Source organism: Martes martes, assembly GCF_963455335.1.
Source record: "Martes martes genome assembly, chromosome: 9".
NCBI classification, from domain to species: Eukaryota; Metazoa; Chordata; class Mammalia; order Carnivora; family Mustelidae; genus Martes; species Martes martes.
In genome coordinates, this window is record NC_137896.1 from 100,452,649 (window position 1) to 100,472,282 (window position 19,634).

Consider the following 19,634-nt stretch of genomic DNA (forward strand, 5'->3'; position numbering starts at 1 on the left):
CAGGTTGGTGGTCGAACTCCAGAAATGGGGTTCCCTGGGTTTAAATCAAGGCGTGATAGGGCTGTTCTCCTTTTAGAGGTTCTAGGGAGAGAAGCCGTTCCCTTGCCTTTTCCAGTTTCTAGAGACCACCTGTATTTCTTGGCTCATGACACATCCCTCCATCTTCAAAGCCAGCAATATAGTATCTTCAAACATCTCACTGACTCTGTCCCTCTTGCTTCCATTGTTATATTTCCTTTTCTGACTCTGACCCCCTGCCATCCTCTTATAAGGATTCTTGTGATTCCTTTGGGCCCACCTGGATAATCCAGGATAATCTCCCTCTCTCAAAATCCTTATTCCCATTTGCAAAGTTCCTTTTATCATGTAAGGTAACATATTCCTGGGTCTGGGGTGTAGGACCTGGACATCTCTGGGGGCCTTTGTTCGGTCTACCACATTTTAATATAATACTTGCTCTGATAAGGTTGACATTCGCAGATATAAATAAAGCATTAGGTTTGATGCTCCCTCTCTTTCTGACTTGGGGTAGCTAGATTTCTTTCTTGACCTTGGCTGGGGCTGAACTTGTTCCAGGGGTATGGTGTCTAGAGAACAACCTAATCCCTCCCAGGCTGAGCCACTGGCTCCTGAATGAAGACCTGTTGCTGCAAGGCCCGAGTTGGCAGGCAGTGTGGGTCCAGGTATTCATTTGAAGCTAACCTGGATTGAAGAGTTCCTTTTTAATGGCCCCCCCCCCCATTGGGAACATGTGATGTTTACTCTCTGGGGAACCTAACTTTATTTAATTTAATTAATTAATTGTTTTTTTAAACAACGTTGGTTTTTTTTTTTAAGATCTTATTTATTTTTTTTAAAGATTTTATTTATTTATTTGACAGACACAGAACACAAGTAATCAGAGAGGCAGAGAGAAAGGGGGAAGTAGACTCCCTGCTGAGCAGAGAGCCCGATACGGGCTTGATCCCAGGACCCTGGGATCATGACCTGAGCCAAAGGCAACTGCTTAACTGACTGAGCCACCCAGGGACCCCTTGTTTTGTTTTTTTATTTTTAATTTTTATTTTTTTTTAAAGATTTTCTTTATTTATTTGAGAGAGAGAGTGAGAGAGAGAATGAGAGGGGAGAAGGTCAGAGGGAGAAGCAGACTCCCCGTGGAGCTGGGAGCCTGACGCGGGACTTGATCCCGGGACTCAAGGATCATGACCTGGGCCGAAGGCAGTCGCTTAACCAACTAAGCCACCCAGGCGCCCTTGTTTTGTTTTTTTAAATTGAAGTAGCATTGACTTGCAATGTTATATTCGTTTCAGGCATACAATGTAGAGATTTGACAACTCTGTATGTTACCCTATGCTCATAAGTGCAGTTACCATCAGTCTCCACACAACACTATTACAGTACCACTGACTATATTCCCTGTGCTGGACCTTTCATCCCTTTGACTTTTTCATCCCATAACCGGAACCCCACATGTCCCTTTCCCCTTTTGCCCAGCCCCCCAGCCCTCTCCCCTCTGGCAGCCACCAATGTGTTCTCTGTATCTGTGGGTCTGTTTCAGCTTTGTTTGGTTTTTTAGATTCCACATGTAGGTGAAATAATATGGTATTTGTCTTTTCAACTTTATTTTTTAAGATTTTATTTATTTATTTGATAGAGAGAGACACAGCGAGAGAAGGAACACAAGCAGGGGAGTGGGAGAGGGAGAAACAGGCCCCCCACTGAGCAGGAAGCCCTACGCAGGGCCAGATCCCAGGACCCTGGAACCATGACCCGAGCCAAAGTCAGACACCCAATGACTGAGCCACCCAGGTGCCCTGTCTTTTCAACTTTAATATCAGCTGTCTCACAATCAAGAAGAGTGGCAGTTAGGGGCACTTGGCTGGCTCAGTCGCTAGAGCATATGACTCTTGAGTTGTGAGTTTAAGCCCCACATCTGGTGCAGAGTTTACTTAAAAAAAAAAGAACAGTGGAATTTAAGTCAATGGACGTTTTAGAATTGGCCTTCCCATGTCCTCATTCCTAGGAAAGAAGAAAGAGGATGTTGGTGTTTTTGGGGGAGCAGATACATGTTTCAGGGAAATTTGATAAAAAAATAGAAATGAGCATTTTCTTTTTCAAAGTCTGCCTCCTCTCTCTAATACAGCCTCCACCAGCACACCTGCATCATCAGGGAGCTCCTAGACCTCCATGCCCTGGGTGAGGGTGCTGTGGGAGCACCAGATAGTACTGGAGAAGAGGGATGCCTCCAGGAGCATGTATGTATCTGCCAAAAGGGTCAGTTTGGCATCTGCTGTACTCTGCAAACAGTCTGCCTATGGGGGAGGAGGGAGGGGAACAAGGGGCCCATCACACTTGAGAAAGTATAAGCCTGACAGCTGAAAGTTCCCAGAGCAGCAAGCATCACCTCTTCTCTTGGACCATTTCAGCTGTCTGCTTTGGATTGACAGAGGCATCTGGCTGCTAAAAATACCCTACTGACCAAGTGCTCCCTATTCCAACTGAAGCTGAGCACAACTGCCATCCGGAACTGATCTGCTTCTTGCAAAGGAATTTTTCAAAGTTTTCAGTCCCCATTCGAGGGGCACACCAGCCCATGGTCATTTCTGCCTTGTCAGCTTTGCTGGGTGATGAATGAGACCCTTGTCAGATCACTGTCCTCTTGCCTGCCCCATTCCCACCTCCAGGAAACACGGCAGAGGGGGAGGCGAGGCCCCAGGGGCTGAGAGGGGGTGGGGAAGGGGAGGTGCTTGTCCATTTATAGGCTTGCTCTTTGGGATGCTGAAGGTGCTGAAATAGCAAGGACAAGGGAGTTGGCTGAGTGTGAAATAGCCACCGAGCTGCCTAAAGGACTCTGAGATGACAATAGGGAGCATGGAGAACGTGGAGGTCTTCACTTCTGAGGGCAAGGGCAGAGGTCTGAAGGCCACTAAGGAGTTCTGGGCTGCGGATGTCATCTTTGCTGAGCGGGCTTATTCCGCAGTGGTTTTCGACAGGTAGGAAATGTGGGGCCGTGTCGCCTTTTCTCTATTGGTGTGGGTCTAAAATCCTTTGCTCTCAAAATCATCAGGGAAAGGGATAGGATCCATGTGGTCATTTTTAACAAAATGGCACTTCTGACAGCTGTTTCCTGGCATCACTTTTTCTGCAAAGAGTCATTGCAAATGTGATTTACTCTGGTCCCTGGGAGGGTTGTAAAGGTGAACAAAGGCTTTGGGGCACTTTCTCACAGTCCCATTGAACTTGGCTGAGTGGGTGTGCTGTGTGTGGCAAGGGCAGAGAGAAGGGGAATGGGAAGGTGGGTGTGGTGCCGTAGGAAACATTTTCTTACAGAAGGCCCCATGTTTTTAGCTTTGAGTATAATCAATATGTTAGAGCATAAAGTAATTGCAGAGACTTTAAAAAATCAATTTTAAGTACACAACACTGGAATCCATTTACATTTGAAAAATTAGAGTATCACCAATGAAACTGAAAGCCCTTTTTACGACTCCCCACCCCTAACCCCAATTGTCTCTGTCTTTCCTCAAGGTAATACCTGTTATGATTTTAATGTGTTTCCTTCAAGAATGTTCTTGTACTATGATACACGTATATCTGCATTTATCAGAAATGTATAGCTGTAGTTTGTCTTTTTTTTTTTTTTTTAACAGAGGTGGTGTCATACTTCAAATGTCATTCTAGAACTTACTCTCTTCACTAAACAACATGTCTTTGATATGTATTCTATGGGAACTATAAGTCTTTATATAATTGTTTTAAATCCTTGAAGATCTGTTTTTTTTACCCATGTGTAGATCTCTCCATGTTGATCCATATGCTGTGTGGATTGCCAATTTTAACTGCTGTAGATATTCTACCCTATAAATACATGAAAACCTATCTATCCACTTCCTTTTTGAGAGACATTTGGTGGTTTCCAGTTTTTCATAAAAACAAACATTTCTGCACTTAAAATCCTTGTACACATATGTGGTTATTCTTCAGGATATATGGCTAGAAGAGGAATTGTGCCATAAAGTGTGCTATTTCTATTTTAACAGGCTCTCCATAGCAGCTGCATTAAATTTACATCCCCATTTTCCTACAACCATGCCTCTACTTGACTACCAAACTTTTAAATTAATATTAAATCTTTACTTAAAAAACAACAACAACAACAACAGGGGCGCCTGGGTGGCTCAGTGGGTTAAAGCCTCTGCCTTCGGCTCAGGTCATGATCCCAGGGTCCTGGGATCGAGCCCCGCATCGGGCTCTCTGCTTGGCAGGGAGCCTACTTCCTCCTCTCTCTCTGCCTGCTTCTCTGCCTACTTGTGGTCTCTGTCTGTCAAGTAAATAATAAAATAAAATCTTAAAAAACAACAACCAACAACAAACAACCAACGGCCAAGTGATTAAATTATAACAATATTCTCCAAGCCCAAAGTTGGGGTTACCTGTCTGACGTTGATATGGTCTGAATCAAGATGGCCTCTGACAATCTAGGCTTTGTGGTTGGCTCAGTGTACTTACCATCCTGAGAATGGGCACTGCTTTTCAGAGATAATTTGATTAGTATTCAGATTTTCATTTCTCCTGTGTACCAGGACCTTCAGGGAGAAGGCAGTGAATGGAATATATGGCTGACTGTCACCTAAAGACTATAAGGGGGGCTGAGGTGACAGTAATACCTCTTCAATGGGAGCTTATCTTACTTGATTAATTTACATATGTATGTTTCATGGCTGGAGATGAGTGCAGTTGAGGAGTCATTTGAATTTGGAATTAAGACTGAAAAGCTGGGAAACTCTCAATTCTGATCTTGGTGCTACCACTGAATGGCCACATTGCCTTATATAGGATACTTCCATTGGTGCCTCCAGTTCCCTAATAGCCAATTAGTATCCCTTTGAAGAGTGTTTGGAGTTGGGGCGCCTGGGTGGCTCAGTGGGTTAAGCCTCTGCCTTCAGCTCAGGTCATGATGTCAGGGTCCTGGGATTGAGCCCCAGGTTGGGCTCCCTGCTCAATGGGGAGCCTGCTTTTTCCTCTCCCTCTGCTGCTTCCCCTACTTGTGCTCTCTCTGTCGAATAAATAAATAAAATCTTTAAAAAGGAAAAGGAAAACTAAGGAAGAAAAAATACATATCTTCACACAAAGATACTAACCCTAAACATTGTTGTATATGTCCTTCCAGCTTATGTTAAAACATAGGTTTCATTTTTACTACACAGCTGGGATCTTATTATAGAAACGATGATGTTTTACACTTAATAATTTAGCTGCTTCTTTGATACTTAGTTCTCTTCATAATATAGTATTTAATGGCTGCCTACCACTTCTTTATGACTGAACATTTGGGATGTTTACATGTTTTTCTTACTGTAAATAGATCATCATTCATTTGAAGTTGTAACTACAAAACAACTTTAGTGTACATTGAGATAACATGCTAACAAAATGTTATATTACTATTATAATAATAAAAACTGAGATTATTAGGGTAAATGATCTTTAAAATGATTGAAAAAAATCTAGAAGAGATACTTTTATTTTTTTATTTTTTATTTTTTAAAGATTTTTTTATTTATCAGATAGAGATCACAAGTAGGCAGACAGGCAGGCAGAGAGAGAGAGAGGAAGGGAAGCAGGCTCGGTGCTGAGCAGAGAGCCCGATGCGGGGCTCGATCCCAGGACCCCGAGATCATGACCTGAGCCGAAAGGCAGAGGCTTTAACCCACTGAGCCACCCAGGCGCCCCTAGAAGAGATACTTTTAAAAAGTGATTTTTCCCAAATTTGTCCCTGCAAAGATGAAGGGGCTGCTATTTGGGTGTACCTGGGATATCCTGGAGAGGCAGCAAAGGAAACCTTTGCCCATCATGTCCTCCCATTTTAGCCTCCTGGTGAGATTCAGCCGCTGTAGAAGAGAAACCTGAGTGGGGAGGTAGAACTGAGTGACTCACAGAAGAGGCACATTCTAATCCATGTTATTGCAAGCCAGGCTTTCTACCCTACCCTCCAAACATAAACAGGAGGAAAGATTTTATTTTTAGTTGAGTGCTATATTAAATGAAATTCTTTCCAACAATACATGACATATATTGTATATATGAATGTTATGAAGCGTAACAATAAATGAACACCTAGGAAACATAATAAATGAGCACCCATGAAACCATCATCCTTCTTAACTAGAGCATGCCATTATATTGCATCTTTATCTTTCCCTATCCAATCCCCGCCTTGTCGCAAAGGTGACTAGTATCTTGAATTTTATATTATTATTCCCTTGGCTTTTGACTAATAGTTTTATCACATGTGTACCTATTCCTAAACAATTTATAATTTAGTTTTTGTGTTTTATTTTTGATCTTTGAAACAATGGTATAATATCACATATGACTTTATGCCACTTGCTTCTTTCACTCAATGTTAGTTTTCTTATTCATCCATATGGTTTTGTGTAACTAAAGTGTTGGTTTGTACCACAGTTTATTTTTCCATTCTTCTGCAAGTGGTTGCAATGGACATTTTTTATTTTAGTTCTTGGTAAACAGATACATAATGTATGTATCCTAGGGGTGAAAATTATCCAAACATAATGTATGTGATATTCAGCTTTAAAATTTAATGCCGTAGTGTGTGAGGCTGTCTTGCAAGTTTGCATTGTCTTCGTTAGGATGGACTTAGTTTAGCATTAACAGCAACAATCCAGGCCCTTATAATATAGTCCTTAGTCTGGTTAGGATCTCTTGAATTTTACTGGTTGGAAAAATAGGTGGTCTCCTTAAAGATAAAGGAGCAAGAATAAAGTAGAGACAATCTTTTCAGGGCTGGCAAATATGTAATACTTAGGCTACCGAGATCCCTTCCAGGAATAATCAACTGGGCAACTCCTTCCTGAACTCCAACTTAGCCTGAGTTTTTCTATCAGGGTGCTCCAAGAAGCCCTTACTAATCCATCAAAACTGGTATTTAAAAGAAGAGCTATTTGCCATCTCTCTTAGAGGTTTGGTTGGGTGTTGGAAAGGGATGAAGGTGAAGTAGGTGGGTAAGATCAATTTACCAAGGAGCTGTCTTTCATGGACACGGTCTTTTAAAGTGGATGAACCCCCAAGGGTGGTAGATGAATTGCTAGTTGCTCTCGACTCCTCGTGCTTTCTACTCTGAGTGTGCCCAGTTTTCGGGAGAACAGAGAATAGGAACCCATGATATCTTAGCTTGAGTGATCCTGCTTATTTCTACATGAGGTTGGACTAATCTGGGAATTCATGGTGTTGTCTTGTTCAGATTTTTAAGCTTTTTAAAAAAACAAAATATAGAAATTATAGGAAAAAGTAAGAAAATAATTCTCTGCAACCTTAACATTCAGAGAAAATTACTGTTAATATTCTGGCATATATCCTTATTATTATTTGTTTTGTGTTGTTTTTATGTGAAGTATAATTGACTCCTTACAAATGTTTTATGCAGATATAATCCATATCGAATATTTTCTTGATCCTAATGATTTGTAGGTGGGTGGTGATGGTGGGGGAAACACTACACTAAATGTATACCTTGATCGTAAAATGCTTCCCTAAAATTAACAGACTGTATTAAAATATGGGGGGGGCAGCTTATTTTTACAATGAAAGGAATATGACACAATATAGTATTTTATTAATTCTAGGATACATATTTAATTTTGACATCTCTGAAGTCATGATGTATCCTACAATCTATGGCTCATGGTTTAATTGGGAGCATTTGTTTGTTTGTTTCCTAATGGCAAAAAAATGATATATTTAATAATTGACAATATCTTAGATTCAATGTAATTAATATACACATTTCTTCCTTTCAAAAAAGTGGGTTATTATGTAACTTCTTTATCCTACAATAATTTGTGAGCAACTTTTCAAACCATTATTATCCTCCTAGAGCATATTTAATGACTACATTGTATTCCTTTTATTGACTGTTACATATCACTTTAGCAAGTGCCAAATTTTGGAGATCAAGGTTGTTTCCTTCTTTTCCTAATAGATCGTTCCATACATCTCTGATTATTTATTAAAGATAAACTCCTAGATGTGTTTTGGATCCAAAAGACAGTTTTAAGGTTCTTAATGTAGATTTCCAAATCACCCCCACCAAAGAGGATTATTATACCAGTTTTCTTCATGAGCAATATAGCATTTGCCTCCTTATCCCAGCACTGGCCAACAAAGAGAGCTAACTCTGACTTTTGTATTTTATATTTTATCTATAAAAACTTATTTTAGTATTATTTTGTTTTCAATCTCTGTATTACTAAGGAGAGGAAAGGTTTTTTAAAAATACATTTATTGGTCATCACCTTCCTTCTTTTGTGATTTGTCTATTTTCTTTTGATGCCCTCATTTGAAAACTGTATGTGTAGCTCATTTTGTTTATTACTCCTAATGTTCAGAACTTCTAAATTCGTTGACTCCTTTTGCATCATTTTGATTTATTAGCTCTTTTGATTTTACCTCTTTTGTAATTCTCAGTTATTTCTATTTTAATTAATTAAGCAATGTATTTATTTATTAAGTACACACCATGCCCAGTGTGGAGCCCAATGTGAGGTTTGAACTTAAAACCCTGAGGTCAAGACCTGAGCTGAGATGAAGAGTTGGATGCTTTGGGCAGCTGGGTGGCTCAGTCAGTTAAGCGACCACCTTTGGTTCAGGTCACGATCTCTGGGTCCTGGGATCAAGCCTCATGTCGGACTTCCTGCTCAGTAGGGAGTCTGCTTCTCACTCTCTCTCCCCTTCTGCCTTTCCCCACTGCTGGTTCTGTCTCTCAAATAAGTAAATAAATAATCTTAAAAAAAAAAAAAATAGTTGGAGGCTTAACTGAGGCACCACCCAGGCACCCCTTGTCCTCAGTTACTTTTGACTTTCTTTAATTTTTCATGTCTTTTATTTTTAAAAACTATTCATTTTTCTATATTATATATATCTTTTAAAGTGATAGCCAAGCTCTTTTTTTAAGTTTATTTTTATTTTAGTTACTTATTGTCATTGCATTCTTCCACTTTCCTTTTTATAGCTTATTTAGTTCATTTTAGGTCAAGGGGAATGAGAAGATAAATGGTTTTAGCCTTAAGAGTGACTCAGACGTCCAGCAAGATTAAGGCCTTATCTTTTTTGTTGCTTTGTCTTGGAAGGACTGTTCCAGTTCTCTAAAGTAAAACCTCCATCCTTTTCAAGCTATAAAATCAGTTGGTTAACCCAGTTGACCTACAGACCAAGGTCCATGGGGCATGCCTTACCACACTGTGAATGGAATTATATCATTGTCATCACCATCATCATCTTCAAACAAAACCCACAACCAAATAGATTCAGGGCCAATCTGACATAGAATCAGATTTGACCAGGATAGGAATTTGAAGCATGTTTTACAGTAATACTGGAGAGCTTCTTCTAATAGCCATCTACAAATAATGGACTGTTTGGAAGAAAGAGGGTTCTGAACTTTTTTTTTTTTTTTTTTAAATTGACAGAAGTGTGAGAACCGAGCGCCCTGAGCAAAAACTACAGAGTCATATTTCTGGTCAAAATGAAGTGTGGAAGGGGTAGTGCTGGTTAGAGCTCAAGCCATCTAAGAACTAAGTAGGCCCTGGAAACCTTTACCTTTAGAGGTACCTACCACCTCACAATATATCAAAATGTAGTTTTTGCTTACCACTTCTGAATGGAGTTTTACAACTCTGCTATTGGAATTGTTATTAATTTCCATTTGGCGTTTTTTGGTTTTGTTTGTTTGTTTGTTTTAAGAAAACTTTGGGACTATTCAAAAGTATTATAAGTCCTAAACCTTTTCCTAGGTCACCTATAAGCTTAACACTGAGGCCCTTGACACTGAGCCTCTATTGCCTAAACAAGACCAGGGCTGCCAGTGCTGTCTGGAGCTAGAAAGGCTATTTTCAAGGTTGTGTTGTTTCTGATGGCAACCTGGCAGAGATGATGTCCATGAGGAGTCAGGCAATAGAGGGGAATTGGGTCATTTGGCCCTGAAGATCCCCGCTAGCATGAGATTCTACGGGTTATATGTTTTCTTCAGTACATGTGAAGGACTCCAGTGCAACACCCAGAGGGGTGCTGGGCTAATATAGAAACGGAGCTTATTCTGATTATTATTTTATTTTAGCATTAAACACAAGAAAGGGCATGGAAATGGTGCTCATGAGCAGTTCTAGGAGCCAAAAATACTGTGTAATGGTTCCTTTTTTAACAATCCTAGACATCATGAATTTAGAGCGCATCTAGCTTTTGGGTTCATGGATCCTTAGCTTGGGAGAGACCTGTATTTAGAGGATCAAAGTTTATGTGGCTGTGCATCCATGCTTTTTACTTCCGGAGAGAAAGTCTATAGCTTGCATCACTTTTGAAATCACTTTCAACCCAGAAGAAGGTTGAGATCTATTAAGTATATTCAATCCTCTCTTACAGATTGGGAAACAGGCTTAGTGAGGTGACAGGCCATGCCCACGTTCATACACAGACGAGTCATAGGGCAGGACTGAGATTCCTGGGATCTTGTCCAGCCATCACTTTTCACTGTGTTGAAAAGTGGGGTCCAGCATTGCCTACTTAATTTCTTCTTTTCTTGTCGGTCCTGTTAATAATATTTAATTTTAATGCAAGAAATGGTACCCGTCCATCAGTTTCAAAACAATCAGTCTGGTTCTGGGACCTGAGAAGGTTTAGATCCAGAAACTAATAGGTAAAAAACAGGAATATACATGTGATTACCCAGGGAGAAAAGTGCTCGTAATAACGAACCAATGTATTCCCTTCCTACCATTGCTATAACAAATTATCACAAATTTTAGTGGCTTAAAAACAAATTTTTTAAAAGATTATTTATTTATTTATTTGACAGACAGAGATCACAAGTAGGCAGAAAGGCAGGCAGAGAGAGAGAGGGGAGGAAGCAAGTTCCCTGCGGAGCAGAGAGCCTGATGTGGGGCTTAATCCCGGGACCCTGGGATCATGACCTGAGCCGAAGGCAGAGACTTTAACCCACTGAGCCACCCAGGCACCCCCAAAACACTAATTTATTATCTTACACTTTTGAAGGTCAGAGATCTAAAATGGGTCCATAGGGCTATGTTTCCTAGACTTTTATAGTTTCTTCAGGCTGCCTGTCTTCCTGGGCTCTATCTTCAAAGCCAGTAGCATAGCGTCTTTTCCCCCTCTGACTTCCCGCCTCCTTCTTAAAAGGAATCTTGTAATTACATTAGACCCACCGGGATACTTCAGGATTGTGTCCCCTTCTCAAGTTCCTTATTCTTAATTACATCTGCAAAGTCCCTTCTGCCATGTAGTATAAAATATTCACAGGCTGGGGGGGTTGCTCTTGGGAATTTTAGGGGGCCCTTTGGGGATTTTGGAGGGCTATCATTCAGCTTATCACAACCAATAAGATGAATTGCATATTAATCCAACTCATTACAGATGATGTTAAGAAGGATCAAAGATAGGGGCACCCGGGATCGAGCCCCACATCGGGCTCTCTGCTCAGTGGGGAGCCTGCTTCCCCTTCTCTCTCTGCCTGCTTCTCTGCCTACTTGTGATCTCTGTCAAGTAAATAAATAAAATCCTTAAAAAAAGAAAAAAAGAAGGGTCAAGGATAGTGCATTCTTTTTTTTTTTTTTAAAGATTTTATTTATTTGACAGAGATCACAAGCAGGCAGAGAGGCAGGCAGAGAGGAAGGGAAGCACGCTCCCCACTGAGCAGAGAGCCCGATGTAGGGCTCGATCCCAGGACCCTGAGATCATGACCTGAGCCGAAGGCAGAGGCTTTAACCCACTGAGCCACCCAGGCGCCCCAAGGATGGTGCATTCTTTTAAAAGATTTTATTTATTTATTTGACACAGAGAGAGAGATCACAAGTAGGCAGAGAAAGATGAGGAAGCAGGCTCCCTGTTGAGCAGAGAGCCTGACATGGGGCTCATCCCAGGACCCTGCGATCATGACCAGAGCTGAAGACAGAGGCTTAACCCACTGAGCCACCCAGGCGCCCCAAGGATAGTGGATTTTTCCAAAAAAAATTTCTATAAATAGAAATTGAACTGGATCCTTATTCTGTTGCAAGAGTTGAAAGTGCCCAGGAGATCATGCATTCGTGTATAGGAAAAAACCAAAGGTAAGAACGTAAGAAAAAGTAGAGTACTTTAAAAGAAATTAATGCCAGTCAGGCTTTTTTGAAAATTGGAGCAGTTAGGAGCTTCAGGTTCACTGGAGACAGCTGGGCTTTTAGCCACTGTAATACTATGTGGGCCTGTGGGAACACCAGGATTAACGCGACTTAAACACCAACACACTGTGGCCTTGAATCTGGTAACAGCTGGTTGGGTGGGTAGTGAGGGCAACTGGTGCTATAAATGGAAATAATTTAATAAAGGGATCAGGGAAATTCCTGAACAGTTAGTTCAGAAAATGAATGAATCATTGTTTGTTATTCAACTTACAGTGTTAAACATTTACACTCAATGTTCAGAAAATAAATGAATCATTGTTTGTTATTCAATTTATAGTGGTTTAACATTTACACTCGTGTTGAGGATAACCATAGCAGATTTAGAAATATGTCTTTATTTTGTTTTATTTTTAACTAAGTTCTATACCCAACATGGGGCTTACACTCACAACCCTGAGATCAAGAGTCACATGCTCTACCGACTGAGCCAGGCAGGCACCCTCAGAAATATGTCTTTAGGGGCACCTGGGTGGCTCAGTGGGTTAAGCCTCTGCCTCCGGCTTGGGTCATGCATAGTCTCAGTGTCCTGGCAGGCGAGAATTCTACCACTGAACCACCCATGCACCAGTCTCAGTGTCCTGGGATCGATCCTCGCATTGGGCTCTCTGCTGAGCAGGGAGCCTGCTTCCCCCTCTCCCTCTGCCTGCCTCTCTGCCTACTTGTGATCTCTCTCTCTCTGTCAAATAAATAAATAAAATCTTGAAAAAAAAAAGAAATATGTCTTTAGTTTGGCATTTTTAGTTGCGGAGACAAGACACAGTGAAGTGTCACATGACCTGTTACAAGCTGTATTGCTAAATTTCATGAAATAACCCTTAGATGTGGAAGTTTGAGAATAATTGCTTTTTCATTATAATTAGATCCAGATTGTCCCCACGACAATGTCATCTTCACTCGTGCATCTGAAGACGTGTTTTGCGCATGGGGAGTGGGGCGCGATCACAGCCCCAGTGTGGGAAATGCAGACAGGTCCAAGAGGGGTGTGTGAACTTCATCATGTGAGTTGTGGCAGAGAAAATGTTGAGAATTGCTACTTTACTAAGGAAGAGATGTTAGAAAATAAATAGGCAATACCTAGATCTGACCTAAGGAAGTAGTATCACCTATCTTCTTATGCTGAGGTATGTAGAGTACAGACATTAATCCAGCGATGCCCCTATGGGCTGACATGGGCCATTTAAAAACAACATTAAGTAGATGGCATCAGGAAACGAAAAATGAATCTCCCAGCCCCAGGTGTGTGCCTCCACTCTGTAAAAGTCTTCAGCGGCTCCCCTTTGCCTGCAGAATCAGGACATACTACTGAGGGTAACATTCCAGCTCTCCTTGTGTCTGGTCATTGTTCCAGCATTGACCCAGCAAATTACTGGTCATTTCCAAGTGTGGTATAGCCCATGATCTTGTCAGATAGCTACTCCTGTCTCCTCCACATGCCTGTGTCCCCCACATGGATGCCTTGACTCAAGCCAGTGCCTCTCCATGGAAGAACTTGACATTCTCTGAGTACAAACTCAGCCCATGTTCAGTGGGTTAGAACAGTGCCTCCTTCCCTATAGATGTCCGGCTTCCCAGATTCCTCGCCTCCCCCACCTCAGTGTGAGTTCGGTCTCTCTCTCTTGAACCCTGCGGCAAGTTGCCTGCACTCCTGGATGGCATGCCTTAGGCATGCCCTACATGTGTTCATGCCTCAGCTCAGCCTGGGGACTGCTCAAAGGCAAGTTTGTGTCTTGTTTATCTTTTTTTTTTTTTTTTAAGATTTTATTTATTTATTTGACAGAGAGAGAGACAGTGAGAGAGGGAATACAAGCTGGGGGGAGTGGGAGAGGGAGAAGCAGGCTTCCCGCCAAGCAGGGAGGCCGGTGCGGGGCTCAATCCCTGGACCCCGGAATCATGACCTCAGCCGAAGGCAGACGCTTAACAACTGAGCCACCCAGGCGCCCTTGTGTCTTGTTTATCTTTAAGGCCCTCTGTTACCAAGCTCAAGGCACAACACACAGTAGATGCCCATAAATGCTTGTGAAAGGAAGGTAGAGTGGAAAGAACAAGGAAGGAAGGAAAGAAGGAATTGAAAATATTGTAAAATCCTCTGGGTACTTGAGGGATGGAGTATTCTTTAAGACATGCCCCTTCCCCTCCATTTTTGAGGGAAGAGCCCCTGGCAGGGTGAGAGTTTTTAGGAGTCCAAAAAGCCAGAGTTGTTGGTTCAGTCCTTTCTGGCTGTTTCTGGAAGGTTTGTCCACCTTGCAGGCACCTTCTCTTTGCATCTATCTGTCCAGTAACTGGTTGTTTCCATACAAGGAGCTGAGTAGCAGCGGCACGTCCAGCCTCTTGACTCTGACAGATGATATAACCCAGGACAGGACTCCAGAGCAAGGAGTGAGTGGGACCCGCCGGCCAGGGCAAAGCATGCTCAGGGCTGCAGGCAGACCCCGGAGGTGGGCTTTGGCGCCTTCCTTTGTCCTCTGTGCTGGGCGCGGTGGAGGCAGCTGGAACTCCTATAAGCATAATATCCCTGGAAAGACTGTGGTCACTATTCTAAAGGGTTGCTGTGAAGGTTTAACAGAGGAGAATTGCTTATAACATCTATTTGAAAATTGCAGAGTGCTGCGAAAATGGGAGTTACTATTCTCTACGAGCACTGGAAAAAGGGCCTCAGAAGAAAAATGGGACTTCCCGAAGGTCTCCTGGCTAAGGCTGGCTGGAGGAAGCATCTTTCTCTTGGAATTCAAAAGGCGGTTTTGGACTTCCTGTGTTCTGGATACTCTCTCTCTCTCTCTCTCACTGGGGAAAGTAAGTAGGAGGGGAGGTATTTCTGTTAGAGAATTACCTGCCCCTCCTACAGGGGTTCTCCTCTAGCTGGGAGGTCTTCCTTGCTGGCGGCTGCCTAAGAAGATGCTGGAGGAGAGCAGGAGCTCTGAGATCACCGCCTGACCTCCCCACATGGCAGATGGGCTGGTGGACCAGGCCGACAGCTCCTGAGCCCTCATCTTGTGCAAGGCTCACTGAGCTGGCTCTTTTACATTTCATTTCATCTTCAAAATCACTCTGAGAGTGGTGGGATTTGGGAACTTCTTTGTAATTTTCTTCTTGCTTGAATTTCTTAAAATAGTTAAGCATGTTTCATTAACAAGTAATATTCATCTGTCTAAAAGATTTCAAGATCTAGGTGTTGTTATTTCCATTTTCACATAAGGAGACAAAGACTCAGAGAGTTTAGGGTACCTGCTTAAGGTCACACAGCTGGTAGCTACTACAATCAGGAGTTGAACCCAGCTCTGACTGACTCCAGGTCTGACCTTCCATAATACCCATTCTGCCATCAGTCAAGGAGATGGAGACCAGAGGGACAGGATTTTTTTTTTTTTTTAATTAATCTTCCCCTTCCTGCCTTCCTGACACTTTTCGTGCATACCCTACGGGAAGGAGCAGGTTTTCTCCCATCTCTACACTCCTGTTACTTGAAGTTACAGCTCAGCATCACCCAGGAACTTGTTAGAAATGTAGCATCTCAGGCCCCACTCCAGATCTACTGAATTGGAACCTGAATTTTAACAAGGTCTCTGGTGGTATGTATGCACGCTGATGTTCAAGAAGCCCAGCTCTGCTTCACACCCACCCCCTCCTCCTTCCCAGTTCCAGCCTTAGGGCTAAGCCTTATTGGCAGGTGAGGTGATGGAGAGAAAGGTTGGCTTCATCCCAAGGAGATCTAAATTAGGAAATAACTCACAATGCTTTTCACCAGGATTTAAAACTTGACTTTAGGGGCGCCTGGGTGGCTCAGTGGGTTAAAGCCTCTGCCTTCGGCTCAGGTCATGATCCCAGGGTCCTGGCATCGAACCCTACATGGGGCTCTCTGCTCAGCAGGGAGCCTGCTTCCTCCTCTCTCTCTGCCTACTTATGATCTCTGTCTGTCAAATAAATAAAATCTTTTAAAAATAAATAAATAAAACTTGACTCTAGGCCCTAGAAAAGTTGTAGGATGGATTGTAAAACAAGTGTGTGAGCCTGTAGAAAATAGTTTGGATAGTTTGGTGGCTAACATCTAGAACCCACTATGAGTTCACTGTGAGAAAAAAAAAATCATTCCAAATTAATCACATTTTCTTTTTACGAGAAGTAATTAAAAAATTCATTGTAGCAAAGTGTAAAGACCGTCACGAGACAATATGATAGTTACATGATGTTGAACTGATAGTTGAATTTATTAAGGACCGATAATTGATTGTATAGTGTTTGCAGAGGTCTCTCTATCACCCAGTCTGGGGTGAAATCTTTATGCTGCAGCACAGGGCCTCTGTCTCTAGCCCTCTCCTGGTCAGAGTGGTTGTTAGTGACTTGGAAGGCACAAGGGGCTTTCCACTAGAATTTCATGTGGACATATTTTGGCTATCGTTCATGGCAGGTAGATTATTCTATAATTAGGTCCCATTAGAAGTGTAGTAAGTCAGTTCATTGGATCCTGGAGGCAGGTTCCAGGACAGATGTATTGCCTCCCTTCAAGCCAGGCTAAGAAAATTTGAGCTTTATAAGCAGCGTGGACCAAGGAGAGGGCAATGCCAGAGGTCCATCCCTGGGGCAGACCGTAAGGGGGTGTTGTCTAAATAGAATTTAAAAACAATAACAAAACTGACATTTAAAAACCTGACTAAGGGACGCCTGGGTGGCTCAGTGGGTTAAGCGGCTGCCTTCGGCTCAGGTCATGATCCCAGCGTCCTGGGATCGAGTCCCACATCGGGCTCCTTGCTCCGCAGGGAGCCTGCTTCTTCCTCTGCCACTCTGCCTGTGCTCACTCTCTCTCTCTGAGAAATAAATAAATAAAATCTTTAAAAATAAAAATAAAAATAAAAACCTGACTAAAAGACTTGGTTTTTATTATCACTGTGCACCAGTAATTCTAAACAATGTAAAGGATACAATACTCTTCTTTGATGGGGGTGGGTTTACCTTGGTCTCAGTTCAAAACAATTGTTTTTGCATAAACTTCAAAATAGCATGTTTTAAAATCACTTACCCTTCAGTAAATATTGTATCCTGCCCAGAGGTTAAGCTAGAGGACTCTCAGTCATCTGGTCGACCCCTAACACCAATGCCCTCCACCACGTGTTTGTTGCAAGAGCAAGTTCTTAAGGTTCTCCGTTGCTTGAGCTTGCCCAGGCCATGGTTCATGTCTCCAGCCCCTGTGCTACTACGTCTTCCTGAAGTTTAAATATATTAGAAATAAGTGGAGCCCACAAAGATGAAGCAGCAGAACTTCTGTTATTCTAGGTGACCACCTGGAGTTTGTGGTTCTGTTTAAAATGTGAAACAGGGAAATAGTGCAGGAACTGCAAAGCGTAATATTTGGTAGGTGCAAATTTCAGTTTCCACATGAAATATGTCTATGAATGTGAACATATCTGTATGAATAAAAATATGAGGATATTATGCTTGAGTAGTCTAAAAATCTCTAAAAATTGGGTGTAAAATGCTAGAGCAGTCCCAATGTGGGGTTGTTCCCTCATGGCACTCCTAGAGCAGATAGGCATGGAACTCCATGTGACAAGTCACAAGTGATAGCCAGCATGATCGTGCTTGCTTCTCTTTCCTCTCTCACTATTTCCCTATCTTTCCTGCCTTGGGTTTGTATTCCTGTTCTGGGTCCTGAGACCCCAGAAGTGGGCGTCTGCTCCTCCTTCCTTTTCCCAACCTAAGACTTGCTCTCAGCCCTGTAACATCTACCGGTAGAAGTGATGGCAGAATGAAAGTTCAAAGTGGTCTGGACCATTTGGAATACCATCAGCTAGGGATAAAGGGGAAGGTCCCCACTTCAGGTTAAAAAAGTTCAATGTCATGAAGAAATTTTGGGGAGTGTTGGATAGGTTCACTATCTTGGTCATGGTGATGGTTTCACAGGCATGTGCATATGTCTGAATCTATAAAGTTAAAGATTTTGGATAGGTATGTCAGTCATACCTCAAAGCTATTTAAAAAAACACAGCATTGTATGGACACATTGGGGGAAGCTTTGACTTGGCTGCAGCACCTTTAAGAAAACTTGGGAAGTTCTGGTGTCTAGATTTGTCATTTGATCTTAAATAACTGTGAATTTTTTTGCTTAAAGAGTTAACGGAATCACAATGTTCAGATCCAGGAAATGTGATACTGAACTCTGTTCTGGGTACCATAATTATAAAGCACTGTGACCCACCATCCACGTTTGAGTGGCCAGGAAACAGAATTTGGAGCCTCATTGGGATCCAAATTTCTTGGGTTCTTCAGCAGTTCAGTCTCTGCTGATGAACTTCACATTCCTGCCAGAGAATGCTATCTTGACTTGAGGTAGATGTGAGAAATTTATAGCTTCCCATCTCTAGGGCTTTGTTGACACCATTAAATGGTCAGGGTCCCTGCCCGTGTGTTCTGTTCTGCTGGAGCACTCATGGCAGATGACCTTCTCAAGCAGGGAATACCCTCTGTGGCATAGCTACGATGGGTACAGATTCTTTGTAATTCTAAATATGCCAGTGTAATTCTACCGTTCCTCTCTCACTGGGAAAGCTTAAGGGATTACAGAGGAGTGAGGAAGACATTATTATGGGGATAACCTTGAACCTGCTCTAAACTTAGAAATAACCACTAACCTTCCATGCCTGTGAGTACTTCATGGTTAATAACAAATTATTAGCAATGCACCTCATAGTAGTTGGGGACACAGTGGTGTGTTGAGTTGGCAACACAGAGACTGAAAACTGGACTTTAGGAACCCAGGACCTAGCTTAGAGTAATAGCCCATGCAGTGCCCTCAGCTTGGCTCTCTACCTGTCTGTCCATTTCTTGATGCTGTCCTGGGACCATGGGGCGTGGCCTTTGGGCTATTGCCCTGGCATTGGCCACCGGATCTTGCTTGATTACCCTGCTGTGTCCACCTTCCTTTGGCTGCAGAGACCTGCTGTGGGCACATTGAGACCAGAATGGGATTGTTGAAGGGACTGGGAATGTTTAACGTTGAGAGGGGAAGTGAAGGGGAGTCACACCAGTGGTCTTCAGATTCTTGAAACACTGACCTGCCGAGGCCTGTTCCATGGGACAAGGATCCAAAGAGCCCCATGAGATGACAAGATTATGTTTCTCGGGAAGGCAAATTTGAGCCTATCACGAAGAGGAAATCTGCCATAGTTAGGACTGGCCAACAATGGACTAACTCTTCTTGGAAGCAGTGCACTCTTTTTTACTATGGGAATTTCAAAAAGGCTCGGTCAGGGATGGACACAAGGGATTTCTGTACTTGTATGTTTTGTTGAAGTTTTTTTTTTCAGGCTCTAGAACGTATGATTCTAAAAACCCCTATTTTCCTATGCTTTTGAGATCCCTCTTTAGACTATAAACTCCAGCCTGAGTTTACAT

At 42.4% G+C, this 19,634-nt stretch overlaps 1 protein-coding gene across 2 annotated transcripts in view; it reads left to right on the forward strand.

Annotated features, from left to right (window-relative positions):
* Nucleotides 1-2,772: 2,772 nt before the first annotated feature.
* Nucleotides 2,773-19,634, forward strand: part of SMYD1 (SET and MYND domain containing 1) — a 42,580-nt gene continuing 25,718 nt past the window's right edge. The window contains exon 1 of one of the 2 annotated variants that reach the window (XM_080813256.1): nucleotides 2,773-2,993. In XM_080813256.1, the coding sequence (XP_080669382.1) occupies nucleotides 2,857-2,993 (137 nt within the window). In that variant the 5' untranslated portion in view covers nucleotides 2,773-2,856. The remainder of the gene's footprint in view (nucleotides 2,994-19,634) is intronic. The other variant, XM_080813255.1, reaches the window with a different exon arrangement.